Source organism: Passer montanus, unplaced genomic scaffold, assembly GCF_014805655.1.
Source record: "Passer montanus isolate IOZ18808 unplaced genomic scaffold, ASM1480565v1 scaffold131, whole genome shotgun sequence".
NCBI classification, from domain to species: Eukaryota; Metazoa; Chordata; class Aves; order Passeriformes; family Passeridae; genus Passer; species Passer montanus.
Genome location: NW_024359944.1, coordinates 1,051,311 through 1,077,554, shown reverse-complemented (window position 1 = coordinate 1,077,554; position 26,244 = coordinate 1,051,311). Strand labels below are relative to the sequence as shown.

The window sequence follows — 26,244 nt, the reverse complement described above, 5'->3', positions numbered from 1 at the left end:
ATCGGCCGTGTAGCACTGGCCTGTTACACCATAGGCTGACGTGCACACACGCTCCACAGCAAGACAGCCTCTCCCAAGGTGTATCCTGCCACAGCGGGTCCTGGTGGTCACATGGCATGGCTCAGTGCCACCCTGCTCACCTGCACACAGCTCCTCCAGAAGGTGGCTGGGGACCCAGATGACGGTCCTGTCCATCAGATGCCTGGGCTAGTCACCCCCCCATCCCCTAGGTTTGTCTTCCATGCCACAACCTGCCAAAATCCAAAGCATAGCCACATCTCTGTCCTGCCCAGGAAGTCCTGGGGCAGTGTCGGCATCATTAAACGCTTACAGAATTTAATATGCCTCTTGCAGAGGGCAGGGCAGGCCAGGAGGCGTGGCAGGCAGGTGAGAGAAACCTGTAGATCATGTCTGGAAGAACATCTTGCGACATCTTGGCCACCCACGGAAGTACAGGGGCAGCCACCCTCAAAACGAGCAGCACCGGGCAGTCTCCCTTGAGGGACCTGCCTGGCTCTCCAACTCCTGGCCACAGCCTCTCCCACATCCTGCCACCACCATGCCGGGGGACATGGCTGCTCGGAGAGTGGCCATCATCGGTGCCGGTGCCTCCGGCCTGTGCGCCCTGAAATGCTGCCTGGATGAGGGGCTGGAGCCCACCTGCTTTGAGAGGAGCAAGGACATCGGGGGGCTCTGGCGCTTCGAGGTAAGCCCTGAGCAGCCAGCCTGCTCCTTGGCAGCAGCATGGACAGGCTTGGGATCGGTCCTTGGCAGATAATGATGCGGTGCTCCCCTGCTTTGCATGTGTGCGGCAGGCAGGTTTCCAAGGAAAACCAAGGAAAGTGAAACTGATTTGGCAGGGTGGTGCCATCTGGTGTGCCAGACACATAGGACCCAGCTCCTGCTCACAAGCAGCAGGATGAAGCCTCCCCAAGGACTTCACTCCATGGCTTGCTCCTCCAGCACTGATTTCCCCTTTCCCATTCCTCCCTTCCCCACAAGTCTTATCCACACCTTCCTCTGCTGTTTTGCTCTTGGTCACTACCAGCCCATGCCTACCTATTTTGTCTTATCTGCCCCCACTGTCTGTCCCTGTCCTGCCCAGCCCTTTCCTGGAATCATGGTTGCTCCTCTTTCTGCTTCTGTGCCACTCGCCTACACAGAGATACCGTGTTCTGCCTTCTCTGTGCCTTGGCTCTCCCTACCTTGGAGCAATCCTGGAGCTCATCTCTGCCCCACCTAATGAGGCTGTTGACTTGAATCCCACGGACCCACCAACAAAATGACCAGTGTTCCCACCATGCCCTGATAAGTGTGTGGGAGAGCCCTGGGGGGACACAGGTGGCATCATGCCAGAGTGGGGTCTGGGGTGGATCTGTCACAGTCCGCTAGTTCCACCTGTCAGGGACAGGGTTGGTGGAGCAGAACCAGAGCAGGAGCACCCAGCTGTCAAGGCACAGACCTGGTAAGCAGAAGCAACCGCTCACCAGGAAGCACTGGAGCTTGCTCCACAGCTGGTGAGACCTGATGTGGCAGCCAGGGCAATGGCACCACAGGAGCTTTGGGAATGCACTACCTCATAAGGTCAAGGAGTGGAAGTGGGGAAACTGAGGCACAAGACCACCACGACTCACTGTCACCACTGCTGTCAGTCCAGAGATAAATCCCTGTTTTTTGGGGTGGGGGGGTCTCAACCACAGGAGAGTTGCTGGGTGCAGGGATGGGTCCTACAACAACCTGTTGCTTAATCCTGCACCCACGGGGGAGGTGCCAGGTGGGGCAGACAGGTGGCCCATCCTTCCCTGGCCAGGGCTGAGCTGTGCCCCGCTCCCACAGGAGCACCCCGAGGACGGCCGTGCCAGCATCTACCGCTCCGTCATCATCAACACCTCCAAGGAGATGATGTGCTACAGCGACTTCCCCATCCCTGAGGACTTCCCCAACTACATGCACAACTCCAAGATCATGGAGTACTTCCGCATGTACGCCCAGCACTTCGACCTGCTGCGCCACATCCGCTTCAGGGTGAGGGCTGGGGCCGAGCGGGAGGCGGCAGCGGGAGCGGGGCACAGGGTGCCTGACCCCGCTCCCCATCCGTGCCAGACCAGCGTGTGCCGCGTGTCCAAGCGCCCCGACTTCGCCAGCAGCGGGCAGTGGGAGGTGGTGACGGAGAGCGAGGGGAAGCAGGAGGCGGCCGTCTTCGACGCCGTGCTGGTGTGCAGTGGGCACCACACCGATGCACATCTCCCGCTCAGTTCCTTCCCAGGTACTGCCTGTGGGCTGCTTGCCTGCTCCTTGATATCCTTAAATGGCTCTGCAGTTTCAACACACCAGTGGGGATTGCATGAGTGTCCAAAGCATGCTGCTGGCAGATGTCACCAGCGTGTCTCTCCCATCTGAGACAGGCTCCCTCTCCATGCTGCTGGCCAAGCACCTGCTGGGCCCTCCAGCTCCTCACCAAGGCTGGAGGGCTCAGCACTGGTGGTGGTCTTTCCTCCAGGTGCCAGGAGGAAAAGCCTGGAGAGCTTTCAGCTGTGGAGACCCTCTTTGGCTGGGGGACAGGCTGGAGAACACTGTCACCAGGGTCTGGTGAGATGGCACAGACCCTGGTTTTTCCTCTACTGGCACTAGACAGGATCTGCAGCAGAATTTTGGGATGGAAGCATGGAATTCTCCAGTCCAAGCCCTGTTCCCGGCCAGGCTAGTCCCAAAGCCAGAGCAGGATGCTCAGGGCTACACTGAGAATCTTCCATGCTGGTGATGCCACCACCTCTCTGGGCACCACCCCAGGACTGCATAACCCCAGTTGGTCACACTGGTGCCAGCTTGTTCCCAAAACACACCGCCAGTCTGAACAGGGGGCAGCCATCCTCCTGCTCCACATCCCAGCCCAGCATGGCTTCCCTCTCTCTTCCAGGGCTGGAGAAGTTTGAGGGCTCCTACCTGCACAGCCGGGACTACAAGATCCCTCAGCCCTTTTGGGGAAAACGGGTGGTCGTGGTTGGCATTGGGAATTCAGGCATCGATATCGCAGTGGAGCTGAGCCACACAGCCAAGCAGGTGTGCTCACAGGGAGAGCTCACAGGGACGGGACCCCAGAGGGCACCGATCATCACCCGCCGTCCCCTGTGGGCTCCCCAACCTCCAGCACCTGGCACAAGCACTCTGTCCCCTCTCTGTGGGGGTGGCTACTGTGGTCCCAGTAGCTGTGCTGGCTTCCCTGGAGCACAGCCGGGGCCCAGCCCAGTCTGAGCATGCTGCTGTGCCACCACCTCTCTTCACCTTCCTTCCAGGTTTTCCTCAGCACCAGGCGTGGGTCCTGGGTGCTGCACCGGGTGGCAGACAATGGGTACCCCTTTGACATCAGCTACCTCAGTCGCTTCATGCAGCTCCTCCAGGACGTGGTGCCTCAAAGTATCAGGAATTTCTTCATGGAGTGGAAGCTGAATTCCCGCTTTGACCACACCCTCTATGGCCTAAAGCCCAAGCACGGGTGAGTGCCCCAGCAGCAGCCCAGGTGCCTGCCCCAGCAATGCCCATCCCCCTGCCAGGGCCTGAGCGAGTCCTGTCTGTGCCCTCCAGGATCCTTGACCAGCACCCCACTGTCAACGATGACCTGCCCAACCGCATCATTTCGGGCAGGGTGCGGGTGAAGCCGAACGTCCGGGAGTTCACAGAGACATCGGCCATCTTTGAGGATGGCACCAGGGAAGATGTCGATGCCGTAGTTTTTGCCACAGGTTACAGCTTCTCCTTCCCGTTCCTCGAGAGCTGCGTGAAGGTGGTGGAGAACCAGATTCCCCTCTACAAATTCATGTTCCCCCCTGAGCTGGAGAAGCCGACACTGGCTTTCATCGGCCTCATCCAGCCCTGGGGAGCCATCATGCCCATCTCAGAGCTCCAGAGTCGCTGGGCCGCCTACGTCTTCAAAGGTGAGCCAGGGCAGTTTGGGGCATGCAGCTGGGCTCCCCCAGCCACGACTGAATCATTGCTGGTGGCATCCCCTCACATGCTGCCTCTCCACACTCACCTTTTCATCCTCCTTTGGCTTCTTCATGAGGACAAAACCCTGCTTTGCGTTTTTCTGCTACTCTTGCACTGTTCCTCTCTTGTGGGGGTCACTAACTGGTCCTGGTGCCTGCAACCACCTTCTTCCTTTCCTTTCCTGCTGTTACTTTGCCCGTGTCTCCCACTTTGCTCCTATGGCAGGAGCACAGCCCGCCTCCAGCTCCAGCCTCCTTTTGCCCAGGGCTGCAGGGCCTGCCGCCGCCCGCCGACATGCTGGCCGAAATCACACAGACCAAGCAGAGAATGGCTCAGCGGTAAGGCCCCCGTGCCGCTCGGCCCTGCCACCCTCACCCCCGCTGCTCCCGCTGTCAAACCCTCCTGCCTCCCTGCCCGCAGGTACGTGAAGAGCCAGCGGCACACCATCCAGGTGGATTACCTCCCTTACATGGACGACCTCGCCCGCCAGCTGGGGGTCAAGCCCAACCTGCTCACGCTGTTCCTCACGGACCCCAGGCTGGCCATGGAGGTGGCCTTCGGTCCCTGCACGCCGTACCAGTACCGGCTGCGGGGCCCGGGCGCCTGGGCGGGAGCCAGGGCCGCCATCCTCAGCCAGCGGCAGCGCGTGGTCAGCGCCCTGCAGCCGCGGGCCGCCCGCCGCGCCGCGCGGCCCCGCGCCCTGCCCCGCGCCCTCACCCTGCTCCTCAGCATCGGCATGATTGTGGCCACCCTGCTCTACGTCTCGCTCTCTCCTTAGCCTCAAGGGAAGGAGACAGCGGGTCCTGCCGGCAGCATTCTGCTTTTCCCTTGGGCTTGTGTGTGTTATCTCTCGCTAGCTGCGCCGGAGCACGGAGGGAGCCGTTCCTTGAAGGTGCAGCCTGGCCTCTTGCGCTTTCCCGCTGTGATACCACCAAGTCTGCTCACGGGCTGCTCTGGGAACAGCTCCCTAAATCCTGGCCAGGCAGCCCCCACGAGCTCTGTCTTTGGGTCAGGTCAGAGGTGGTGGAGAAAGTGGGAACGTGCCCAAGCGGGGGGCCTCGGGCAATGGCAATAAAGCTCGTCCCCTGCTGCGGGGACCGGACAGCACAGCGCCTGGCTGCGTCAGTCTGAGCTCCAGCCTGGGGGTCCCGCCGGCCCACGGGCAGCACCCCGGCCGCTGGCACCCCGCAGCCCCCCGTCACCCCCGCCCGTAACAGGCACGGCCGCCGGCGGCTGAGGCGGCGCGGCCCCGGCTCCGCGCCCCGGCCCGGCGGAACATGGCGGGGGCGGGGCGGGTGCCGCGGGTGGGTGGGTGTGAGGGTGGTGGCTCCCCGGGCGCCTCTGCGGGAGGCGGTGGGTGAGGCGTGGCTGCGCGTCCCGGCGGTGTAGCGGTGTCCCGGACCCCGCAGCGGTGCAGGCGCCGTCTGGCAGCCCCTCGGGAGGGCCCGGCCCTGCCGGTGTGTCCCGCTCTTCCCCCGGGCCAGGGCAGAGCCGCGAGTGCCCGTGGGCCGGGCCCGCCGTGACAGCCCCGCGCAGCCTTGCCTGCTCGGAGGGAGATTTTCCGCCCCCGCTTTCCCAGTTCATCCCCTCAACCTCACGGCGAGCCCAGGGCTCGGCTCTGGTTCCCGTCTCCAAAGAGGGAGAGTCCGGGTGGATCAGGCTCCCCGGGCCACCCCAGCACAGGGCCGACACGCCCGGCGAGGTGCTGGACCCCGTTCCCCCTGAGAGCCCCCGGGAATGCCTGCCAGCGCTCCCAGTGCTGCCGGACAGACCCTGTCCCTCTGCAGAGCCCCTTCGGGCTGCCTGCCAGTGCTTCCCAGGGTGGGCACTGGCTGGGTGGGAGAGGCAGCACGCGTGGCACATCCCGGGGAAGGGAATGCGTGTAATTCACGTGTCATTTTCCACATGAGAAGCGGGGGCTGGCGGGAACCGAAGGGCCCTGGTGATGGGGCAGGCAGGCAGCAGCCTTGCTGTGGGCTGCGGCTGGCAGGGGCTTGCTGCCAGACTGAGAGTGGATGTGCTGAGATGCTGTGGAGGTTTGCTGGGGCTGTGGTGTGGGCAGCATTTCCATCCGTGACTTGCGTGTACCTGTGTCACACCATCTCCCAGTGCTACAAGGGCTGGTCTGGATGCAGGAGGGTTTGAGCTGTAAAAGTTAATTCAGCAAAGCCAGGTATTGCAGGCTGTGCACAAAGACCTGTCCTGGCACAGGCTGGGTGCCTGTGTGTGTGATGCAGGGGACTCAGATGGCACATGCCAGACAGGAGCCACAGCCTGGGTGAACCTCAGGGAGCGTTTGGAGAGTATGACCTGCAAGGGACAGAGGGACTGGAGTTTTTTTAGAGAAGAGAAAGGGAGGATTCACACCTGTTAACACCTGCACGTATCTCCCAGGTCTGTCCTGCTACAAGGGAAGTTCAGCCTTTCCCACCTTCCTCCCTGTAGATGAGAAGTGAGGGAGCCTTAGTGAAGATACTGAGAGGAAGCTCCTCACAGCAGGTCTGGTGGTACAGGGGCAGTTTTTGTGAGGAGCTGTCTGAGCCTCTGCACAGCAGAGGGGGAAGATGTCAGAGCAAGAGGTGTAGCTCATTTGACCTGGATCTTCAGGTATACTTGATCTGAACTGAGAGGGGTGGGGGTATGCCTTAGCTGCCCACTTGAGCTTCCTTTTAGCCCTCAGGATTTAAGAAATACTGTAGTAATTGCTCCATAGTGTTCTAAAGCCTGGCTTTGGCTGGCAGCCTCACTTGGCGCCCTTCATATAACTTGATCTTTTAAACAAACCTCCAAATGTCACAAGTGAGCACATGAAGCAAGGCTGGCTGTCCCCTTGCTTGCTCTGCAGTAAGCTGAGAGCTGCAAAATAAACCTGGAAGTGGGCAAAAACCCCAGTCCATCTCGGCTCCTGGAAAGAGGGTAAGGCCTGAAGAGTCCTGTGTAGTTTGCAGTGGCTTTGTTGTTTATCCTAAAAGGTGTGTAGTTGTTCATGGCTTGGTCAGTTCTCCTGTGTTGCTTTCTCTGAGCTGGGTGAGATTGGGGATGGGGCCTGTCTCCAGCTGCAGAGGGACACTGAGGTGGCCAGGGCTGCCCTTCCCTCACCGTGTCCCTCCAGACAGCAGGACAGGTGCTGGCTAGGTCACAACAAATGGTCCTCCTCGCTGTGCTGTGCTGCAGCTGACACGGTGACTTGGCTGGTGAATCATAAGTGAATGCTGCTGAGAGCTGAGCTTTTTGCAGACACCACAGCATTAGCCCTGCTCCTTGGACAAGCTCCAGCTTGGGCGATTCCATTCGGACACTTTAAATGCTCCCTGTCGCCTTTGCAGGCACAAGGCTCTGCTCTTCTGCCTGTGAGCCCTTGGAGACTTGTTGGGGACTGTAAAACAGCTGCTACTTTCAGTCCCTGGCTGTTTTCTTGCTGGGCTGTCTGTAGAGCCTGACTGCAGGACTGTGAAAGAGGCTCTGTTAACGCCAGGCAGTTCACTTGCCGATAAAGGTTGGCTTTATTTTTCCCATCAGCTCTATTCTGTTGACTGCCAAGGGCTGATGTGGGACACATGTGAAGTCGTATTGGTTTTGGATCTTAAGAATTACCAGCTTAACTAGAATGATGGTTCTTAAGGATGTGGCTATAATTAGGTCAAGCTGTCTTGTTTGTTGAATTCCCATTCAGCTCCCAAACTTGGTAGTGAAAATGAACTTGGGGCCTTTTTTAGGATTGCTGTTCGTCTCCACTGGCAGAAAACATTTGGGAGAAGGCTCTTTTGCTCCTCTTCTTGCTGCCAGGACCGTGGGCAAAGGCACAGTGTTGTTTTGTCTCCATCCCAGGGGCTGCTGAGCTGCCATGGGGAACACCACCAGCGAGCGGGTGTCTGGGGAGCGCCATGGCTCCAAGGCCCAGCGCTCCGACGGCTCCGGGGCCTCCCACCCCGCCAAGGAGCACCCACACAAGATCATGGTGGGCAGCACCGACGACCCCAGCGTTTTCAGCTCCCATGACTCCAAGGTAGGGCTGGCTGCTCCCCTCCCTGCCTGCCCTCCGGAGCCTCAGCACGCTGCCTGTGTGGGGCTGTGTTCCCAGCCATGCGAGGGGTCTCTGGGGGCCTGGAGGAGCTCTGTGGTGCTCCTGTGTGTGATGTGCAGGTGGCCTGCTGGAGGCCAGGTGTAGAAACCAGCTGTCTGAATGTGTTCTCTATTATCTCTGTATCTCGGTCACATCTCTCTGGTTTTCTTTTCCCAGATTTCTGGGGACAAGGAGTTTGTGTCATGGCAGCCAGATCTGGAGGAGTCAGTGAAACCATCCCAACAGGCTCGTCCAACTGTCATACGCTGGGCTGATGGAGGCAAGGAGGTCTTCATCTCCGGATCCTTCAACAACTGGAGCACCAAGATCCCACTCATCAAGAGGTAGCCAGTCCCTCAAGTCATTTACTCTGTGTTCATGTCTGCTCCAGTACAGAGAAGGTTTTTCTTTACTCTCTTGGCTTTTCTCTGCTCACTCAAGCTGTGGGTCTGAGGCAAATACACAGTCAGCTCCTTCCCTGCGTGGTGCTGCAGGCCAGTAGGAAGTTGTGAAACAGGGACAGGACAGGATGGGCCATTTTGCATGCCCAGCTGGATGTCACACAGCAGCCAGTGCTGGCAGCAGGGCCCTGCCCAGGTATGCAGCAGTCCTCTGGAAGCTGTCAGCTCTTCCCTTGGCTGCAGCATTACCCCATGCCTAGTTGTATTGGTGCCAGTGGGTGTTAGTTGTTTGTCCCTCACGTATCTTCCTGCCCTAATGATGTTCTCGCTGTTCTGCAGCACATCTGTGACTTACATGGAAGCTCATTAAGGACTCTAGCAATCAATCTGGAATGAGTTTATCTCAATTTCAGATTTGACAAACAGAGCTGTCCCACTTGCTCCTGTTCTGCTTGTCAACACAGGGCAGCAGCTTTGCCCACGTGTTCTTCTTAGCCTTTCTGGCAGAGGATGTCTGTCACATCCACTTTTTTGGGGCACGAAGGGCTGGCCTGCCACTTGCAGCTGGGCTGCCAGGGGTTTGAGCCACGGAATGCTCAAACGAGCACTGGAATGCTCGTGCCTGTTATGGCTGTGCCTTGGGTCACTGATGATGAGCAAGCCTAACCCTGATGAAGGTGTTGGGGTAGAGGGGCTGGGCAGTGCTGGTTCCTGGGGCCCCTTGGAAGAGCAGCATTCAAAGCATCAACAGGCTGATGCTGTTGCACATCTGTTCTCTCTGCACAGCCACAATGATTTCGTTGCTATCCTGGACCTTCCAGAAGGAGAGCACCAGTACAAATTTTTTGTGGATGGCCAGTGGGTCCATGATCCTTCTGAGGTAATGCTCCAAGCTTTATCCCTGCGGATCTTGTCTTTTTCAGGGAACTAGACAGGATGTAACTGCAGCAGAGGGGGAACAGGAAGAGCAGAGACTATCTCCTGAAACAAAAGGCACCCCTCCATCCCCTGACTCATTTCAGAGGCTGGTTCCTCTGGACATAGTCATGATTTATGGAGAAGCATTGGGAAAGGGCAGGGAAATGCCAGAAAGCCCTCAAGTCCCACTGAGAATTGGCAATGGGAAGATGGGCCATGAGGTCAGCACTCACAGGTTGTCTTCCAAACTGAATCATGTGGGAGCAGCTTGGGAAGGACAACACACCTACCCATGGGCATGTAGCAGGATGGAGGATGGAAATAGGTGGTCATGTAGGAGCCTGTGATAAAGGAAAATCCTCCCAGGGTGAACAGCAGTGTAGGGCAGAGAGGGACACCAGCCACCTATGCTCAGAGGTAGTGTTGCAGCAAAGACAGCTTGGGCTGGGAGGATCTAGGAAGCATTGAGTGTGCCTCAGTTGGAGGTGAACACAGGAAGATTCTTACCCCAGTTCTTTCCAGCCTGTGGTTACCAGCCAGATGGGGACAATAAACAACCTCATCCATGTCAAGAAGTCTGACTTCGAGGTGTTTGACGCGTTGAAGGTGGATTCCCTGGAAAGCTCAGAAACCTCAGGTCGGGGTGAGTTTTGTGGCATTACAGCTTTGCATGTGCTATTTTCCACCTCCTCTGCTCCGAGACTCGCTGCTCTGGGTGCACCCTGGGCAGAGGCGTGGGCCTTCACTGGGGGTGAGCAGTGTTGGGCAGCGTGTCCTCCTCAGCCCACAGCTGAGGCCTCGTCCCTCTGGAGGGGCTATCTTGGTGTAACTTGTTCTGTGCTAGCACCATCCCAGAGCAGAGCTGCTGCAGTGCGTGGCTGAGGGAGCCATTTCGGACTGGGAAATGCCAGGAACATCAGCCCTTTCTGTCTGGTCAACTGTAAGTCATCTGATCCAGGGTGCAAGCTAGGTGATAGCAGGATCCAGTTTATTTTCAGCAGCTGCTCTTGGTTTTCATGCCAAGGTAATTTGTACCAGGACTAGCACATTGCAAACCTCCCTGTCTGCTTGTGTTACAGCAGCAGGTTAGGTTACCACACAGCACTGGTGGTGCTGGCTCAGTGTGAAATGCTGGCAGGAAGCTCAGTCGTGTTCTGTCCGTCTGTCCCTGGTACAGCCCCGTCTCAGGTACAGCTCAGCTCCATGTCCTTTCCCAGCCTGGGCAAGAGACACTGCTGGAGAGAAGCCAGCAAGCAGCAGCAGCCCAAGGAGATGGAGCCCTTCTGGGGCTGGCTGTTCCCAAAGGTTCAGATCAGATGTGTCTGGGAGATGCTGGAGTCCAGCACGAGCTCCCGAGGTCTCTCCCATGTTTGGAACAGCTGCTCAGTGTAGAGTTCCTGTTTGCCTTCCCTGGACCTCCTCATCAGGCAGCCCCTAGAGCCAGCTGCTCCCTGTGCCCCTGCTGCTGAAGGCACAGCTCTGGAGCAAGCCAGCTGCTTCCTGCAGGGAGAGGGACCTGGCTGAGCTGAGAGCTGTGCTTGAGGGGTCTTGTGATGGGTAGCACGGGGTGCCTGTGTTCTGTCAGTGCATGTACCAGCTTACAGCCCTGCTTGGAATTGCCTGGGCTCGCCCAACTGCTTTTTCTGCTGTGAAAAGGCTGACTTGTTGCTATAGAATAGATCCCTGCCCGTGGCTTGTGGAGGATGTTTGTGCTTGAAAGACCTTGCTGAGATCTTCTCAGCTTCTTAGGAGCTGCTCTATGCTCGCCCATCCTGCTTCAGTCATTTCATGTCTGTGCCTTTGTCTTCTCTCTAGATTTGTCCAGCTCCCCACCGGGACCTTATGGCCAGGAGATGTACGTGTACCGGCCCGAGGAGCGCTTCAAATCCCCACCCATCCTCCCGCCTCACCTCCTGCAGGTCATCCTCAACAAGGACACCAACATCTCGGTGTGTACCAGCGTACTGCCCACTGAGAGAGCCACGCTGGGGTCAGAAAGGGAGTCCTGTCTGCAGGGAGCCTGGGGTCTGTTTCCTAGGAAAAGCATCACTTTACCCATTTGCCACACGGATTTGGCCTCTGGTGCTTAGCTGAGCTCTGTTGCTGTTCAGAACAGCCAGAGGCAGTGGCAGCTCCAGCTGCCTGAGACAGCAGCTCCCTGTGCTGGCAGCGTCGGGGGGGTCAGGGCTCTGCTGCCCCCCTGTGACACTCCTCTCCTCCTAGTGTGACCCAGCGCTGCTGCCCGAGCCCAACCACGTCATGCTCAACCACCTCTACGCGCTCTCCATCAAGGTAAGCGCAGGTCCTGCAAGGCTGCTGGTGAGGAGCTGCTGTGGCTCCCAGGAGCCTGCAGCACCTGCAGGGAGCAGAACCTGCTCAGCCGGGGGGTGGAGATGAGAGCTGGCTGCCTGGTGAGGGGTGGCACACACGGGGGCAGAGGGTGTGACTTCCTGACAATTCCCTTCAGCTGCCTCCCTCGGCGTGGGGGAGCTAAGCATGTATCAGACCCTGCGCTTGCTCTGCCCTCTGCCCTGTTGTGTATTGTACTGGCTGGGGCACTGGGGACAGCAGGGACAGGCTGGGGCAGCTCCCTGAGCCCCAGGGTTGCCTGGCCCCACATGCTGACGCTGTCTCCCTCAGGATGGCGTGATGGTGCTCAGTGCCACGCACCGCTACAAGAAGAAGTACGTCACCACACTGCTGTACAAGCCCATCTGAGCTGGGGCCTCACGCGCTCCCCACGCAGGACACCAAATGCCGCTTGTCTGCACACACTGGGCCACGGGACTGTGTGACAACTGGCCACTGGCTCCAGCCTCCAGCCTGGCAGGGACACGGGCCCTGGCAACAAGCTCAGGGCCACTGGGGCCTGTGACGCTGTCCCATCCTACCGGTGTGGTTCAGCCCTTGGTTTCCACCCACCTGCAGCTTCCCTTGGCTTCTGTGAGTCTCTGGGACCACTTTGCTGCTCACCAGAACAGCCCTTCCTCACGCCCAACACAAAAAGGGCTTCACCCTGCCTGTCTCCTCCAGCCTGTGAGGGCCTCAAGGTGGTCCTGGCACTGCACCCAGTCCAGGCTCCAGGCACACATCCTGTTCTTCTGAAGCTTGTGCTGCTGCCCTGGTGCTGAATCTCCAAGGGCACCTTGTCTGCTAGGGGCTCTGTGACACTCCAGCCTGACACCTGCCCCCTGTTCCACAGCCCTGGCTGTGGGGCTGCCACCCCAGCTTTTTTGAACCTCTGCGAGGTTCAGCGTCGATCCAGCATGATGGACAGTACATCTGGACACAGCCACTCTTACCTGCTGCTGTGAGAGCACCATCGAGGACTGCAACGCCCTGTCCCCAACATCAGCTGCTGCTGTGGGACAGGGCTGACTTTGTCACAGCCAGAGGGGCAGTGGCACATGCCCTGGAAAAGCAGAGCCGGGCAGGCACTCCAGGACCCCGGCTGCGCCGCCTGCTGCCGCAGCAGTGCCATGGGACAGGGGGTTCTCTATTTATTACAGTATTTATTGTTCTCGGTGCTGCTTGCCTGGTGTTGGAGAGAGGGTCTACAAGAGGAGGAAAGGGAGCACCCAGTGTGGCACAGAGCTGCCCTTGGGTGGTTAGGGTAGGGCTCAGAGCCACCCCCTGGGCACAGCTGGGGCTTTGGCACCCTGTGCTGCAGGTGGTTTGGGGAGGGGCAGCACAGCTGCAGAGACAGGCATGCCAGAAACACCACAACCCAAGGGAAACCTTTATTGGGGACTCTTCAGCCACTGAACAGAATATGGCATTTCTTACATCTTCCTCCTGCGCTGGGGCCCCGACATGTGCGGAGTCCCCAAAACGCATTTCCAATACCTCTGTCTATGTACATATACACATCCACAAGCAGGGACGGGGACTCAGCAGGGTTACAGAGGGGACCAGGTCCTGGGGCAAGGTGTGCTCAGCATGGGGGCTGTGTCAGCCCACTCTGAGCACTGAGGGGGGAAGGGAGCAAGTGCTGAAGCATGGGCCAGACAATGGCCAAGCCAGCAGCTGCTGCTGCCATGCCAAGCAAAGGCTGGTGGAGGGCACACAACCACCACAGCAGCCCAAACCCACTAACTGCGTAGCACTGGATGCCCCAGACCCCTTTCACCCTGGCCTTCAGAGCAGCAGGGACAGGGTCCACTCCAGCCCTCTGCTACGGCTCGGCTCAGCAGCCAGTGGGCTCTTCCATGCTGGCCATTGCTCCTTGCCCTGCACGGGGCTCACGCAACAGGCAGGGCCTGCTGGGCCTTCACCTGGCAAGAGATGACACGTGGCAATAAGGAAGAGCACTACTGTGCCGTGGGGACATGGACATGATAGCTGAGGACAGAAAAGGCAAATGTGTCCCAGTGTCCCCCCACACTTCACCCAGCTAGTCCTCAGCACTCCACGACAGCCACCACAGGGTGTGTGCCATCTGTGTCCATCCCCAGGGCATCAGGACCGGGACACCCACCCCTGGCTGTCAGGGCAAACTCACCTCCAGGTTTGTCCTGGCCTTGCGCAGCACATTGTGGGTCCTGGTCACTGCAGGAGAGAGAGACGGGGTCAGTGAGGTCCCTGTGCTACGGAACCACGTGGGGCACGTGGGACCAGGCCAGCTCGGCCGTGCCACCCGAGCACGTACGCTGGCTGACGATGAACTGCTCCATGCTGTCCTTGAGCTGCGCTGTGCTGCGCAGCCGCCTGGCCGTGCTCTGCAGAGCATCCTCCCTCTCGGAGAGACGGGCCCGCAGCGCCGCGATCTCGCCCTGGAGCGCCTGCTCCTGGGACAGGGAACAGGGATGAGGAGCAGTGAGCACCCGGCCCCAGTGCCCTGCCGGCCCCCAGCCCCTGCTCACCTTGCCCTGGTGCTGGGCAGGGCTCACGGGCAGCACGGTGCTCCAGAAGGCGGTGAGGAGAGACACGCACTCCTCCAGGATGCCGTGCAGGGTGCTGGCGCTGCCCCACAGATGGCCCTGCCCCGTGCCCGTCCAGCCCCGGGCCTGCGGGAGAAGGGTGCGGGAGCAGGCGCTGCTGGGGCTCCCCCATCCTGCCGCACCCGGGGAGCGGCCGTGCTCAGCCCGGCGCAGCAGGGCAGTGCCAGCAGCATTCCCTGGGCTGGAGGCTCCCTGCCTCCAGCTGCCCCTGCAGCGCTCGGGGTTGGGTCTGGGCTCGGGTGCCACGTAATGCACGGTGCACTGAGGATCTGGCCCCCAGCTGCTGCCTGCCCCGTCCTGCCCGCCCTTTACCTCCTTTCCCGGGAGCGGGCAGCTGGGCAGCCCGAGTGCTGGGCGTGTGAGACACATCAGCTCCCGGGCCAAGGCCTTTCCCTCCACGATGTGCTGCTCCAGGGCTCGGTACGTGTCCAGGCGGCCGACGACGTGAGCCCCCGTCAGTCCCTCGCTCTTCCTCAGGAGCATGTCTGCGGAGCAAGCCGGGTTAGTGAGGACCACTCCCCTCGTGACCCACCCTGCCCCATCCCGGGCCCTTGGCTCTGCTCTGAGCTCTCCAGTCTTGCTCAGCAAGGGTGCTGCCACGAGTTCAGCAGAACCCACCGTCCATCCGTCGGAGCACCGACGTGCCGGAGGGCACTGGGGAGAGGAGGGGAGCTGCTGAGTTAGTGCCAACATCGCGCACTGGAGGAGATGGGAAGCAGCCTGGAACAAGAAATATCTGAGCCCCTGTAGGTAGATGTAGCTCCTTGCCTGTGGCTGCTGGGGTCCTGCCCTCCGTCCCTCCCTCCCTCTCTACCTGCCAGCAGGGCCACTGGGTGCAACCTGCTGCCCCAGGAGAAGTGTCTGGGACCACCCAAGGGTTGCAGAGGGGCCAGGCCCCGCAATGGCAGGAGCTGGGCAGGGATGCCACACATGGGTCCCATACCTGCTCGTGTCTCAGCAGAGGGGCCAGGGAGGCTCTCGTAGACGTGCAGTTCCGCACGCAGGGTCTGCAGGAGCAGGCGCTGCTCCTCACTCTGCTGCTGCAGGAGCGTCACTGAGTGCTGCAGCCTGCAGAGGTGACACATGGGTCCAGTGCCAGTCATCCCTCCCAGTCCTGTGGCCCCAAGGCCACAGTGCCCCAAATCTTACCTGTTGTTGTCCTCCTGCAGAGAATGCCGCTCATCCCGGAGCTGCCGGATGCTCTCTTGGCACTCGGAGAGCTCCTCTGCCAGCCTCCGCTGCTTCCCACGCCTCTGGCCCAGCTCTGCTTCAGCTTCCCGTGCCCGGGAGCAGGCAGCCACGAGAGTCTCCTGCACCCGTGCCAGCTCTGGGAACAAAGAGCACGGAGGTGTCAGCACCACTCCACCCAGCCGGTGCCCTCTGGGACTCAGCCCCAGGATCCTAGCCAGCCCTGCCTTGGGAAAGGTGGTCACGTTGGAGCTGCAGGGTCCGGTTTTCCTCGTGCAGAGCCTGGTTCTCCCTGCTCAGCTGCAGCCCCAGCTCCGGTGTCTGGGCATAGACTTCACTGGGTAATCCTGTGGAGGGGACCAGCGCTGAGTCTCTGTCCCCAGGGCCCCGCCGTGCACGGGGTGAGCAGAGGGATGTGCAGAGGCCTGGCCCCCAGCCCCGTACCGCTGCCCTTGCCGGTGGAGGCCAGGCGGCGCTCCAGCTGCTCCCGGAGCCGGTCGTTGGTGCAGATGGACTCCTCCAGGCGCTGGCGCAGGTTGCGGATCTCCACCAGGTGTTCCTCCAGCAAGTCAGCCCCTGCCACACCCAGGGAGACAGCTCAGGGCAGGAAAGGCTGTGCCTGCCTCTCTCCATAGCAGAGCCCTGTCCCACAGCTGTTGTGGTGCTGGATCTCCTCCCAGCACCCCACAGGCGGGCGGGATGGCCCTGGGCTCTCCACCATGGACCATACCTGTCAGCTTCTGGCCACAGGGGTACCCCGCTGGCAGGGCCCCCCCATAGAGCCGCTGGCCGGGCGGGGGCACATCCCAGAGGCCGCGGGTGTCGGTGGCCCCAGGGAGCTCCGCTGGGCCCTGCAGGGCTCCGTGTTGGCAGAACGGTGCTGGGGCTTTGCTGCCCTCTCCAAAGGGGCCCAGTGGGACTGTGGGCTTTGCTGGTGCCATGGGCAGTGTCACACCTGGACACACAGGACAAAGCAGGAAGGAAGAGAAGGACAATGAGCAGGTAGGAAGAACGGGGCAACACACTCCCTCCATCTGATTTTTCCCCCCACTTGCTCTGCACAACAGTGCAGTCCAGTGTCCCCCATCACTGACCTCGTGTCCCAACCAAACCTATTCCTCCTGAGGAGCAGGGGCTCTCCCAGAACTTGATGGTTATGTGACACAAGGTGGAAGGTCTCAGCCCCACTCCTACACAACACCTTACCAAATCAGCCTTTTCCTAGAAAACCTGGAATATGCCAGTGTCTACACCTAGGGCTAATGCTGTCTTGGGGTGTTCATGACTGGTTTTATCCTCCCTCCAACCCCCCAGGTTCTCTCTACGTGAAAGCCATATATTCCCATCATCCCCCAGCCAGAGCAGTGGGACCCAACCTCAAAGCCATAGCCCTGAGAAGAGGAAGATCAAGGGCGGGACATGCAGGTCGGAGAGGGCGGGGTATGGCGTGTCACAGCACAGCATGCAGGGTGGGCAGGACCAAACCCAAGCCAAGAGGCAGTGTGCTCACTTTCTCCCAGTTGCCTCCGGAGCACCTGCAGTTCCTGCTGTGCCTCAGCCAGGGAGCAGACAGAATTCCCGCAGCAGCCCAGGAGCGGTGGGGCCGCAGGAGGAGGGGCCCCGGCAGGGAGGAAGGGAGACAGCCCGGGGGCCAGGGCAGGCAGGGGAGCACTAACGGGTTTGGACAAGGAGTCAAAGTGAAGGCCTAGAGACAGGAGAGAGATGGAGAGAGGTGTCACAGTGGCTCTGGCTCAGCCTGGCAGAGACCCCTCCTCCCTGGTGCTCTGGGGACCCTGGCACACCCCAAGAAGACAAGTCCCTGTCCAGAGGAGCTGCAGTTGTGACCCCTGGTCACCGTGTGGTACCTGCATGTTGGACAGGCTCCTCGTGGCACTGGCTGTACTCGCTGGCCGCATCCCCATCGGAGCAGGGCTCCAGCCCCTCGGAGCTGAAGGATGAGCTGCTGGCAGAGTGGGATGACTCCGAGGGTGGGCAGCTGCTGCCCGGGGACTCAGAGCGCTCTTGCAGCTTCACCTCCAGGCTCTCAATCACCTTCTCCTTCTCCTGGAGTTCCCGGCTGAGCCTGCGGAGGGGGCCCATCACTCGGTCTCACCTCCATCCCGCACAGCCCTTTCCTACGATCCCCCACGTGCCATGTCCCACTAGTGATGCAAGGCTGCTCAGAGACACAGAGTGCCCGTGGGGCTTGCCATCCCCAGAGCAGAGGCAGCCCCAGGACATCCACCTGAGGCAGAGACCCCAAGGGCACCCTGGCCCCCCACCCCAACAGCTGTGATAGACCTCAGGATGCCCGTGCCAACACATCCCACACACCCTTCCTTGGGAACAGGTACCTCTGTGCCAGGAGCTCATGACTGGTTTTGTCCTCCCCATCTTGTCGATCTCCTGAAAAAGCAAGCCAGAGAAGAGCCAGTCAGTGTCTCCATGCCCCAGGATGCCTGGTCCCACACAGAGCAGGACAGGACAGCACAAACCAGAGCAGGTACCCACACAGCCCATGATGTGAGAGTGTCTCCTGCTCTTCACCCATCAAAGCATCCCTTCCTGACCCATCACACACCCATGACACCCAGCCCCACTGCCCCCCTGGAGGTGCTTACTGGTGCCCAGCTTGTCGCTGAGCCTCTCAGCCAGGTGCCTGCCCTGGGCCAGCTGCTCCCGAAAGCCCTGGCCCAGGTAGTAGTCGATGTCAGTGCCCCGAAGGAGGTCCTCGAAGGAGCGCAGGGCATCCCGCAGGTGCTGGGCCAGGCTGCGGCTCACCCCGCGGCCCTCCCGCAGCATCTGCCGCAGGTGGGAGAGCTCCCGAGCCTGTGCCTGGATCAAGGAGTTGTATTTCCTAGGAGAGATGGGCAAGCACAGTGTTCACAGGGCAGCCAGACTCACTGAGAACACAGCGGGGATGAAGTGCCATGGAGAGAGTCTGTGCATCATCCACACAAACTCTGCCCCACCACACAAACACCCCAGGAGCCTGCCTGCAGGGAAACCATGCCACGAGGAGCCACCAGCCTCGGGCAACTCCTGGAAATCCCCGTATCTCCCCATCTGCTCCCAGCCCCCGGGGCCGTACCCTGGCCAAGTGGCAGACTGCAGCTCCTTGGGCAAGGTGGCTGCATGCTTGGCCGCGGGCAGCTGTGCCTCGAGCAGGGCGACGCGGTGCACCAGGCTCTGCAGGTCGCGGTGTGCCCGCAGGGCGGGGGGGCACAGCGTGCCGTGGCCATCCGACTGCCAGCCCTCGTCCTCGTCCGTCAGGCTGTGGGCTGGGGACGCCAAGGCCTTGGGAGCCGGCAGGGGCCGCTCCGTGCCCGAGGTGTAGCCACTGGTGACAGAGATGGAGCGGGCACGGCGCTGCAGGCTCTGGATCACCTTGTTGGCGTTGAGCAGCTGGGCCTTGAGGTCCTGGATGTGCTGGTGCAGGGCCTCCACATCCTCCAGGGCCATGGTTTTCTGGGCAGTTTTGCCCACTCTGGACATCCCTGGCTGGTATGGGGACCCCAGCTCCTCACCCAGGCTGGTCTCACTGAACACATCTGGCTCCTCGCACTCTGCAGAGAGCACAGTGTGTCACTTCTCTGTGCCAGGGGGGCAGAGCACAGGGATCCCTGGAAGCCTGGCTCTCCTTACCAGGGCTGGTGGTCTCATCACGGTCAGCCTCGGTCTCACTGCGCCCACAGGTCTCATAGCCCAGGTCCTGGAAGTCCACCTGCACTTGCTTGCTGAGCTGCTGTGTCTGAGGTTCACCTGCTGGGCAGCATCATCAGCTCAGGGGCCCCCGGGCAGGATTCACCACCCCTGCCCCATGCACAGCACGGTGCACAGGGCTCAGAACACATCCCCACCCCACCCTGGCTTTTAACTCACGGAGCAGGACATGGTATTTCTGCAGCTGCTCAGCCTGTGCCCGCACTGTGGCCTCCGAGGCAGCGAGCTTGTCCTGCAGCTCCTGGCACTGCCTTTGGCCCTGTGCCACCTGGGAGTGCAGCTCTGCGCCCAGCCCTGGCCAGCCCCCGCCGGGAGCCGAGCTCTCCACCTGCCGGAGGGAAGATGGACCATCAGCTCCTCATTTCCACCCTCATGCCCATCTCTATTTTCATCTCCATCCCGGTTCCCTGTGCACTTACATGGCTCCCGTCCCCTCCACCGGGGCTGCCAGGGCACGGTCTCTTGGGCATGTCGTCCTGGGCTCGAGCCTCCAGCGCTGGGCGTTTGGTGGGCACAGCTGCCCTCTCTGCCGGGAGCCCTGGGCCATCCCCGCTGCCCCCGGCCGGGCGGTCCCCGAGGGAGCCGCGGCTCTTCCGCTGCAGCCTGCGGGGCTCAGGGGCCAGAGGGCTGCCCAGCCCCGGCTCCTCCTGCTCCGCGCTCTCCAGCAGCGACGTGGCTTCACCCATCCGCTCTTTCAGCTCCGCGTTCTCCAGGCACAGGCTCAGCATCGCCTTCCTGGGGGCACAAGGCACAGTAAAGGACGGGGTGCAGGGTGCCCCCTCCGGCCACTGCCACCCCTGGCTCCAGAGCCCCAGAGCTCTTGCCTGATGTGGGAGACCGAGGAGAAGCCGGCTTCCTCCAGCTGCGCCTTCAGCTCCCGCAGCTCCTCCTCAGCCCGCAGCTCCCGTTCGCGCCCGGTGGCTGCTGTGCTCCTTTCGGTGCCCCCATTTTCCTTGCGGGCCCGGGGTTTGCTCTGGAGGCACAAAGACAGAGGGTGACAGGGACGTTTTCCAAGGGGCTGGGACAGTTTGGCGGTAGCCCAGCGCCCAGCTCCGCTCTGTTCCCGGCGTGGCGCTGCCCCGGCTCACCTGCTGGGCTGCCAAGCCACGGGCTGCCTCCTCCTTCATGCTGTCGGTGAAGTTGGTGCTGGCATCGCTGTGTGTACCTGCGGCCTGACCTAGGGGACAGCACAGCACGCTCAGAGCAGCGGCACTGGCAGCACTGCCTCTCCCCTCCTCCCCACGGTCTCTGCGGGCAGCCCCAGGGCGATGTCTGCGCTGGTACACACCTGCTGCGGGGATACTCCCGGCCGGACCGAGCTCTCCCTGCGTCCCTGGGTGCTGCCACCCGCTCCCTGCACACTGGACCCTGTGCTGGCCCATCACTGAGGGAGGGGACAGCCCCGGGAATGGGAGCACGGCAGTGGCTCCTGCCCCATCCACGCCTTGTGCTCGCTGCCCTGCCAGGCAGGCACACTTCACAAGTTAGGGCCAGCAGCAGCCTGGGCAGGGAGTCCCGCTGCACTGGCCCAGCCCGGTGGGAGGATTGGGGTGCACACCCCACAGCACCTGCCCAGGCAGGGGCAGCTCGGGAACCCAAGCCGTGCTGTCAGGCGTGGCCTGGGGCTCCCTGCAAGCCCTGTGCTGGCTTTGCAGAGCTAAAGGGACACTTGTGTCCCTGCGTGTGCATGGAGGAGCAGCCACCCTGCCCACAGCGCCCAAGCCGTGCTGTCAGGCATGGCCTGAGGGCTCCCTGCAAGCCCTGTGCTGGCTTTGCAGAGCTAAAGGGACACTTGTGTCCCTGCGTGTGCATGGAGAGCTTGGGCAGAGCTGGGGTCATGCTTTTCTGCTTGCACACAGCTCTGTCCCTGTCCCCGTGGTGCCAAACCCTGGGTGAGGACCCGAGCCCCTGGTCTGAGCAGCTGGGACATGGCTGTATCCCCAATCCCTCCTCTCCCCAGAGGGAGAGGTATTTAGACAGGGTCCAAGACTAGCCCCTAGGGCTGTGCAGTGCCAGGTTCCACAGCTGCCTGTGCACCAAAGGAGAGAGAACTGCTCTGCCTGTGGCCAAATCCATCACCATCAACTCTGGAGCTGCCAGGCAAGGCAGAACACAGAGCAGTGGAAGAGAGAGATGCTGCCAGGAGAGATGCCAAACATCGCTGCTGAAGTGGAAGCCAGCAGGGATGCATCTGGTTCTCAGGAAGAATAGCCAAGGACCAGCCAGGAACGTGCCTTGCAGCAGGGCAGGCATTTGCACTGTGCTTAAAGACGGGGACACACTCAGGAGACCCACGTGTGCCATGAGGCTGCAAAAATGTGGGGCAGCTCACTGCTGAAGCTGGGCAGACATCACCCTGCATGGCAGAGCTGTCCACGGAAGCAGCCGTGTCCCGGGGAGCACAGAGAGCCATCACTGGCCCAGGGAGCAAGGACAGCCGTCACGGATAAATGCTGTGCTGGGAGCGGATCGCTCAGCGACAGCAGCAGCGCAGGGGCGCAGCAGCTCCTGCAGGCGGCACTCGGCACAGCCAAAGCTCAGCCCCGGAGCCCCAGGGACACTGCTGCTGGCTGAAGCAGCCAGGGTGACAGCAGTGCCTGCGGGGCCCGGCAGGGTGAGGGGATGCAGACTGTCGGCCGCCGACTTTGCTGGGGGCTGAGGGCCACCAGGCTCTCAAGGTGGCTCACCGTGGCTGAAGGACACAGCACGGTGACACAGAGCTGCTCTGGGAACGTGGGAGAACCAGCCCTTGTGCCAGGGCACAGCATCCCACTTCTCACCACTGCCCACAGCTCCACATGGCTCTGGGGCCAAGCAGTAAAAGGAGTGCAATTCTCAAGGAAAAATTAAAACCAATGGGCAGAACAGGGAGCTGGCTGAGGAGCAGAGATGTGTGCATGCAGGGCAGCTGGGCCCTGGTGGTCACCAGGTGCTTGAGACCCCCAGCACAGCAGGAGCACAGCAGCTCAGCTCTGCGTGCCACCAGCACAGGAGATAAGGGATACAACCACAGCTCTGCTTTTCCAGACTCCTCCAGCTTTCAGCCCAGCCTGAAGGCACAGAGAATTAGTTACATGCTTGCAAATTGTACAGAGGCCACCAGCACGGGACACTGGGGTACAGGGCTGCTCAGGAGCCTTCACACTGCTGGGAACAAGGGACAGGAAGCAAGGTCCTTAGGGAAGTTCAGAGAGGAAGGAAAGACTTCCACAAAGAGCTAGGAGACAGCACAAAGCACTGCACAATCTGACAGAGGGTGATCTCAGGCAGGGAATGCTCAGCCAGGACTATCAGGGATAAGAGGAGGCCTTGAAGAACAGGCCAGAAAAGCTGGGGCACCTGAGCCCTAAGTGCCCTAAGGGGCACTTCACAGCACTGATGCCAACAGAGGCAGGGACAGATCGACAGCAAAACAGACACAGGTGGAGAAGGGAGATGCCTGAGCACCAGCCAGACTCCTCTCAGGCCATGCCAAGGAGTCTGGGCTGGGTCCTGGGCTCCATGGTGCCCAAGGGACCAGGGGGCCAGCTGGGCATCAGTGCCAGGATGGCAGAAGGAAAATGGAAAGGTAAGAACAGGGACACAAAGGCTTCTACGAAGTGAGAAGCAAAAGGACAAAGAGAAGATGGTGCTAGACAGAGAAGCGAGAAGGGAATGAGATGAAACAAAGAAAGGAAAAGCTAACGAAGTCCAGAGGTGCCCAGCAGCTCCCAGCTGCGTCCCTTCAAGGCACAGGGGAACTGCTGGGTCACACAGCTGAGTGCTGACCCCGAGGGGCAGTGCTGCCCTGCTGCAGGCAAAGGGAGCTCTGCTGCCTCCCAGCCCGAGGGGCACAGGGAGGAGAAGCCCCCAGGGCAGCACAAGGCACAGCACGGGCAGTGCCAGCTGAAGCAGTTGCAGGGAGCCATGCAGCAGAGCAGTCTCAGGTCCAGGTGTGCAGCCCAGCACCACAGAGCTCTTCTGCTCTGCCTGCCCCTAGCTCAGCCTCCCCAGCAAGCACACAGATGCTCAGAGGTGCAAACTTTGCTCCTGCCATTTTGAGAAGCGATTGAGTACAAGGCAGCAGATCCACAGCCCACTGTGCACGGGAAGCCCTGGTCATTGGAGGGTTGCTGCTACTGTTTTTCAGCTTTGACAAGAGCTCCCACATTCCCAGAGAAGGTGGAAGAGAGCCTGGAAAAGGTATGCAGTGGTGCTGAGGGGGACAGAGCCCAGCATCTCAAAAATAGGGTCCTGTCCATGGCTCAAGGGGCATGTGGAGCTTGTAAGGGATATGTACACATATGAGTAAGGGAGCAGACCCAGCCCAGACCCTGGGAGCAGGGACAGGTCTCAGTCCCCCCAAACCCTCTGTCAAAAAGAGGAGGAAACTCTCCCATGAAGGCACTTGCAAGTTAGGTTGAAACAACTTACAATTAGGGAAAAAAAAAGCCAGTCAGTAAAATCATCAACACTGGAGTAGGATTTGGTTTAAGCATAAACTGAATTGCTGGTTCTACACTCAAGTCTTGAGTAAAAGGCCCAGGCAAGTGTCCCCAGGTCTTGAATTCTCTGTCTCTGGAACATACTTTTCCATATACACTGTCTCCCTTTGGGCCAGCCACCATCAACCCAAGGGATGGGTGTCACTGGGTAATAAAAATGGTGAGGGAATACAAAAACTCACACTCATGCACTTGGGAGATGATAGAAAACATCTGGTGTTTCCTTCAGAGATAGGGAATCTTTATTTGGCCCATGGTGGTGGGTAGAGAAGGGAGATAGAGGGGGGAAAACTAAAATGGAATGATTTGAATGTGCAAATACATCAGTGGCCATCAGGGTGGGTCAGACAGGAACACACACGAGACACAGGTGGATTGCACTGATCGCCGTTTCCAAAGCAGCTCAAAAATAAAACAAAAAAAGAAGCCCTGCACCAGTTCTATCGTACCATGACTAAGTACCAAAGCCCAGTGTCAGTCAGGTTAGTGAACCGTTTCCGTGGCAGGCGGGCGAGCGCCAGTGCTCAGAAGGCATGCTGGGGTAGGACTCTCACACGCTCCTGATCCCCACCTCCTATGGCGCCCTGTGTCTCCAGCCTGCTCAAACACTCCAAGCTTCTTCCAAGAGCTTCTTCCAGCTGTCCCCGGAGCTCGTGGACCCCTTCCAGCTCCACCTGCAGGGCGTGGTCTCTCGCAGCGCTGAGCGGACGCGGCACAGGAGGGAAGAGGGTTAGAGCGGCCCCGCCCTCGGGACACCGAGCCAGGCACAGCCCCGGGGCTCCGCCACCTCCTGCCTCACCTCCGACCTCCCCAGAGCGCAGCCACCCCCAAAAAGGGCCCCAGCCCGCGGCAGGGCCCTCGGAGTCACAGCTGTTCCGCAGTACTTTCCAAGCACTCCACTTATGTGCTCCCTTGCTATCAGGTAGCTCAAATATCCCAGAGGCTGCAGCCCTGTGAAGGGCAGGGGATTAAACCAGGGGACAGGCAAGTGCCTGGATAAGCACCTAGAGGGATCCTTATCAACCCAACAGTTGGTTGAGAATTTGACAGCAATCTCTGAAAGGTGGCCAAGTGTGGGTGGGAAACTGAGCTGGGAAAAGATGAGCCAAGGAACAGAGATGGAAATCTCATGGCAATGGGGGGAATTTAGGGAGCCATTAAAGTTGGGCACTGCAGCTTCTTCACAGTGGAAAAAGGCAGCCTAAATCTTGGACTCTCAAAGAGGCATTTGGCTGATCCTTTGCCTAGACTCCCTCTCCCTCCACTGAAAACTCTCAGACTTGCAGAGGGATCCCTGCTTCAGGGATTGCCCCACTGGACCAGCCATGCTTGTCCTGGCAGAGCCAAGGCAGCCTCACTTACCTGTCTGGGTGTGTGTGGAACTTCACCAGGCTGCCATAGAGCTGCCTCTCTGCCTGGAGAGCCTCATTTAACCGATTCCTCTCAGCCACCAGTCCTTCCAGCATCAGTAACAACTGCTTGGAGAGAAGAGACAAGGTGCAGCTCTTAAACAGACAGAAATCAAAGGAGGTTTTCTAGCAGTCCCTGACAAACTGGGGGCTCCCTTTCCTCTGTTGTTTATGTCCAAGTTGGTTCATGTCATCCCTGGACTCCCCAAAGCCTCTGCTCTTTGGACAAGTGCTAAAGAAAGCTGATCTTCTCTATTTCCCACAACCACACATAGCCAGCTTCCAAGAACAAGCACATCCTGGCCTATCTAAAGGCTGCAAACAAAGCCTCATAACTGAGTGCCAGCAGAAACACAAACACATCCAAGCTTGCCCCATTGGCACATTACCTGTTGCCTTCTGTTTCCAGTAGCCTCCTGTCCTTGGGACTCTGCTACGGCCACTTTCTCCCGAAGCACAAGCACTTCTTGTGTCAGCCTTTCCATGGCTGGAATTTCTTCAGGATCCACCAGCTGCATCTGCAGATCCTGAAACCAAACAAACAGCAGGAGAGCTCAGTGAGGAAGGGATCAGTAACAAAGACAGCTGGACCTTTGCAAACCTCCCTGGAATGCACTGCCAGAAGTTTCCAGTGTTTGGAAAGATCCAGGTCTTCTGAGGAAAAAATGCCAAAGCACTGAGAGTGGATTAGGCACAGACCAAAGTGCAGTAAGAAGCAAGAGGAGACACAAAAAGGTGCATTCTGATGAAAGGACTTGAAGGAGGGTGTTTGGTACAGAAAGAGCAAAACAACAAATAAGAACAGTCTGGGGGTTTGGGGCCTTTGCCTTCTGGCTAAAGGAACCCAGAGAGTTGTAGGCAAACCAGCAGCAATAGCATCTGTATAGCCAGCCACACTGCTCTGAGCATGTGGGGAACAAAGAGACTCCTCTGCAGCATTGCCAGGTGGAACTCCCCCAGCCTAGCACAGCATCTCACCTTGATGAGGTCCTCTTTCATCTGGATGGTTCTGGTCAGGGACTCAATATCTGAGGCTTGCACCTGCAGCTCCTCTTCCTGTGTGGCCACGACGGACTGGAGAGCAGTGAGCTCCCGCTGCAGAGGGGAGAGCAGAGGGGAGAGCAGCCCGTCAGA

The 26,244-nt window shown here is 59.8% G+C and overlaps 3 protein-coding genes across 15 annotated transcripts in view; 2 read left to right on the top strand and 1 right to left on the bottom strand.

The window, feature by feature from the left end:
• Positions 1 to 88: 88 nt before the first annotated feature.
• LOC120497557 (flavin-containing monooxygenase 5-like) lies at positions 89 to 5,204 on the top strand. 3 transcript variants are annotated; one of them, XM_039699207.1, is made up of 9 exons: positions 89 to 230; positions 355 to 706; positions 1,837 to 2,025; positions 2,104 to 2,266; positions 2,918 to 3,060; positions 3,294 to 3,493; positions 3,583 to 3,932; positions 4,210 to 4,322; positions 4,405 to 5,204. In XM_039699207.1, exons 2-9 carry the CDS (start codon positions 560 to 562, stop codon positions 5,113 to 5,115), a joined length of 2,016 nt encoding a protein of 671 aa, XP_039555141.1. In that variant the 5' UTR covers positions 89 to 230; positions 355 to 559; the 3' UTR covers positions 5,116 to 5,204. The 3 variants fall into 3 exon arrangements, with proteins under 3 accessions (XP_039555141.1, XP_039555140.1, XP_039555142.1); XM_039699206.1 differs by having other exon boundaries at positions 100 to 706; XM_039699208.1 differs by having other exon boundaries at positions 100 to 706; positions 4,250 to 4,322; positions 4,405 to 4,910.
• Positions 5,205 to 6,400: 1,196 nt separating this feature from the next.
• On the top strand, positions 6,401 to 12,891 carry PRKAB2 (protein kinase AMP-activated non-catalytic subunit beta 2). Of its 4 annotated transcripts, none has more exons than XM_039699311.1 (8): positions 6,401 to 6,591; positions 7,813 to 7,990; positions 8,225 to 8,391; positions 9,235 to 9,328; positions 9,889 to 10,009; positions 11,182 to 11,315; positions 11,590 to 11,658; positions 12,007 to 12,891. In XM_039699311.1, the coding sequence occupies exons 2-8, from the start codon at positions 7,829 to 7,831 to the stop codon at positions 12,082 to 12,084; spliced, it is 825 nt and encodes a 274-aa protein (XP_039555245.1). In that variant the 5' UTR covers positions 6,401 to 6,591; positions 7,813 to 7,828; the 3' UTR covers positions 12,085 to 12,891. The 4 variants fall into 4 exon arrangements, with proteins under 4 accessions (XP_039555245.1, XP_039555248.1, XP_039555247.1 ...); XM_039699314.1 differs by having other exon boundaries at positions 6,402 to 6,591; positions 9,889 to 10,003; XM_039699313.1 differs by lacking the exon at positions 6,401 to 6,591 and adding an exon at positions 6,631 to 6,900.
• Positions 12,892 to 13,075: 184 nt separating this feature from the next.
• The window catches only part of LOC120497594 (myomegalin-like), a 28,886-nt gene continuing 15,717 nt past the window's right edge, over positions 13,076 to 26,244 (bottom strand). For 3 of the 8 annotated variants that reach the window (XM_039699309.1, XM_039699302.1, XM_039699308.1), the window contains 25 exons: positions 26,089 to 26,205; positions 25,500 to 25,637; positions 25,064 to 25,179; positions 24,273 to 24,400; positions 20,306 to 20,394; positions 20,042 to 20,190; positions 19,637 to 19,952; positions 19,377 to 19,545; positions 19,140 to 19,256; positions 18,586 to 19,060; positions 18,116 to 18,351; positions 17,849 to 17,900; positions 17,360 to 17,577; positions 17,005 to 17,199; positions 16,225 to 16,449; positions 15,939 to 16,070; positions 15,722 to 15,841; positions 15,456 to 15,633; positions 15,250 to 15,374; positions 14,925 to 15,050; positions 14,619 to 14,791; positions 14,229 to 14,372; positions 14,015 to 14,153; positions 13,868 to 13,914; positions 13,076 to 13,640 (listed from right to left, as the gene is read on the bottom strand). In XM_039699309.1, coding sequence (XP_039555243.1) covers positions 13,608 to 13,640; positions 13,868 to 13,914; positions 14,015 to 14,153; positions 14,229 to 14,372; positions 14,619 to 14,791; positions 14,925 to 15,050; positions 15,250 to 15,374; positions 15,456 to 15,633; positions 15,722 to 15,841; positions 15,939 to 16,070; positions 16,225 to 16,449; positions 17,005 to 17,199; positions 17,360 to 17,577; positions 17,849 to 17,900; positions 18,116 to 18,351; positions 18,586 to 19,060; positions 19,140 to 19,256; positions 19,377 to 19,545; positions 19,637 to 19,952; positions 20,042 to 20,190; positions 20,306 to 20,394; positions 24,273 to 24,400; positions 25,064 to 25,179; positions 25,500 to 25,637; positions 26,089 to 26,205 — 3,957 coding nt within the window. In that variant the 3' untranslated portion in view covers positions 13,076 to 13,607. The remainder of the gene's footprint in view (positions 13,641 to 13,867; positions 13,915 to 14,014; positions 14,154 to 14,228; positions 14,373 to 14,618; positions 14,792 to 14,924; positions 15,051 to 15,249; positions 15,375 to 15,455; positions 15,634 to 15,721; positions 15,842 to 15,938; positions 16,071 to 16,224; positions 16,450 to 17,004; positions 17,200 to 17,359; positions 17,578 to 17,848; positions 17,901 to 18,115; positions 18,352 to 18,585; positions 19,061 to 19,139; positions 19,257 to 19,376; positions 19,546 to 19,636; positions 19,953 to 20,041; positions 20,191 to 20,305; positions 20,395 to 24,272; positions 24,401 to 25,063; positions 25,180 to 25,499; positions 25,638 to 26,088; positions 26,206 to 26,244) is intronic. The other 5 variants (XM_039699310.1, XM_039699304.1, XM_039699303.1 and 2 more) reach the window with 4 other exon arrangements.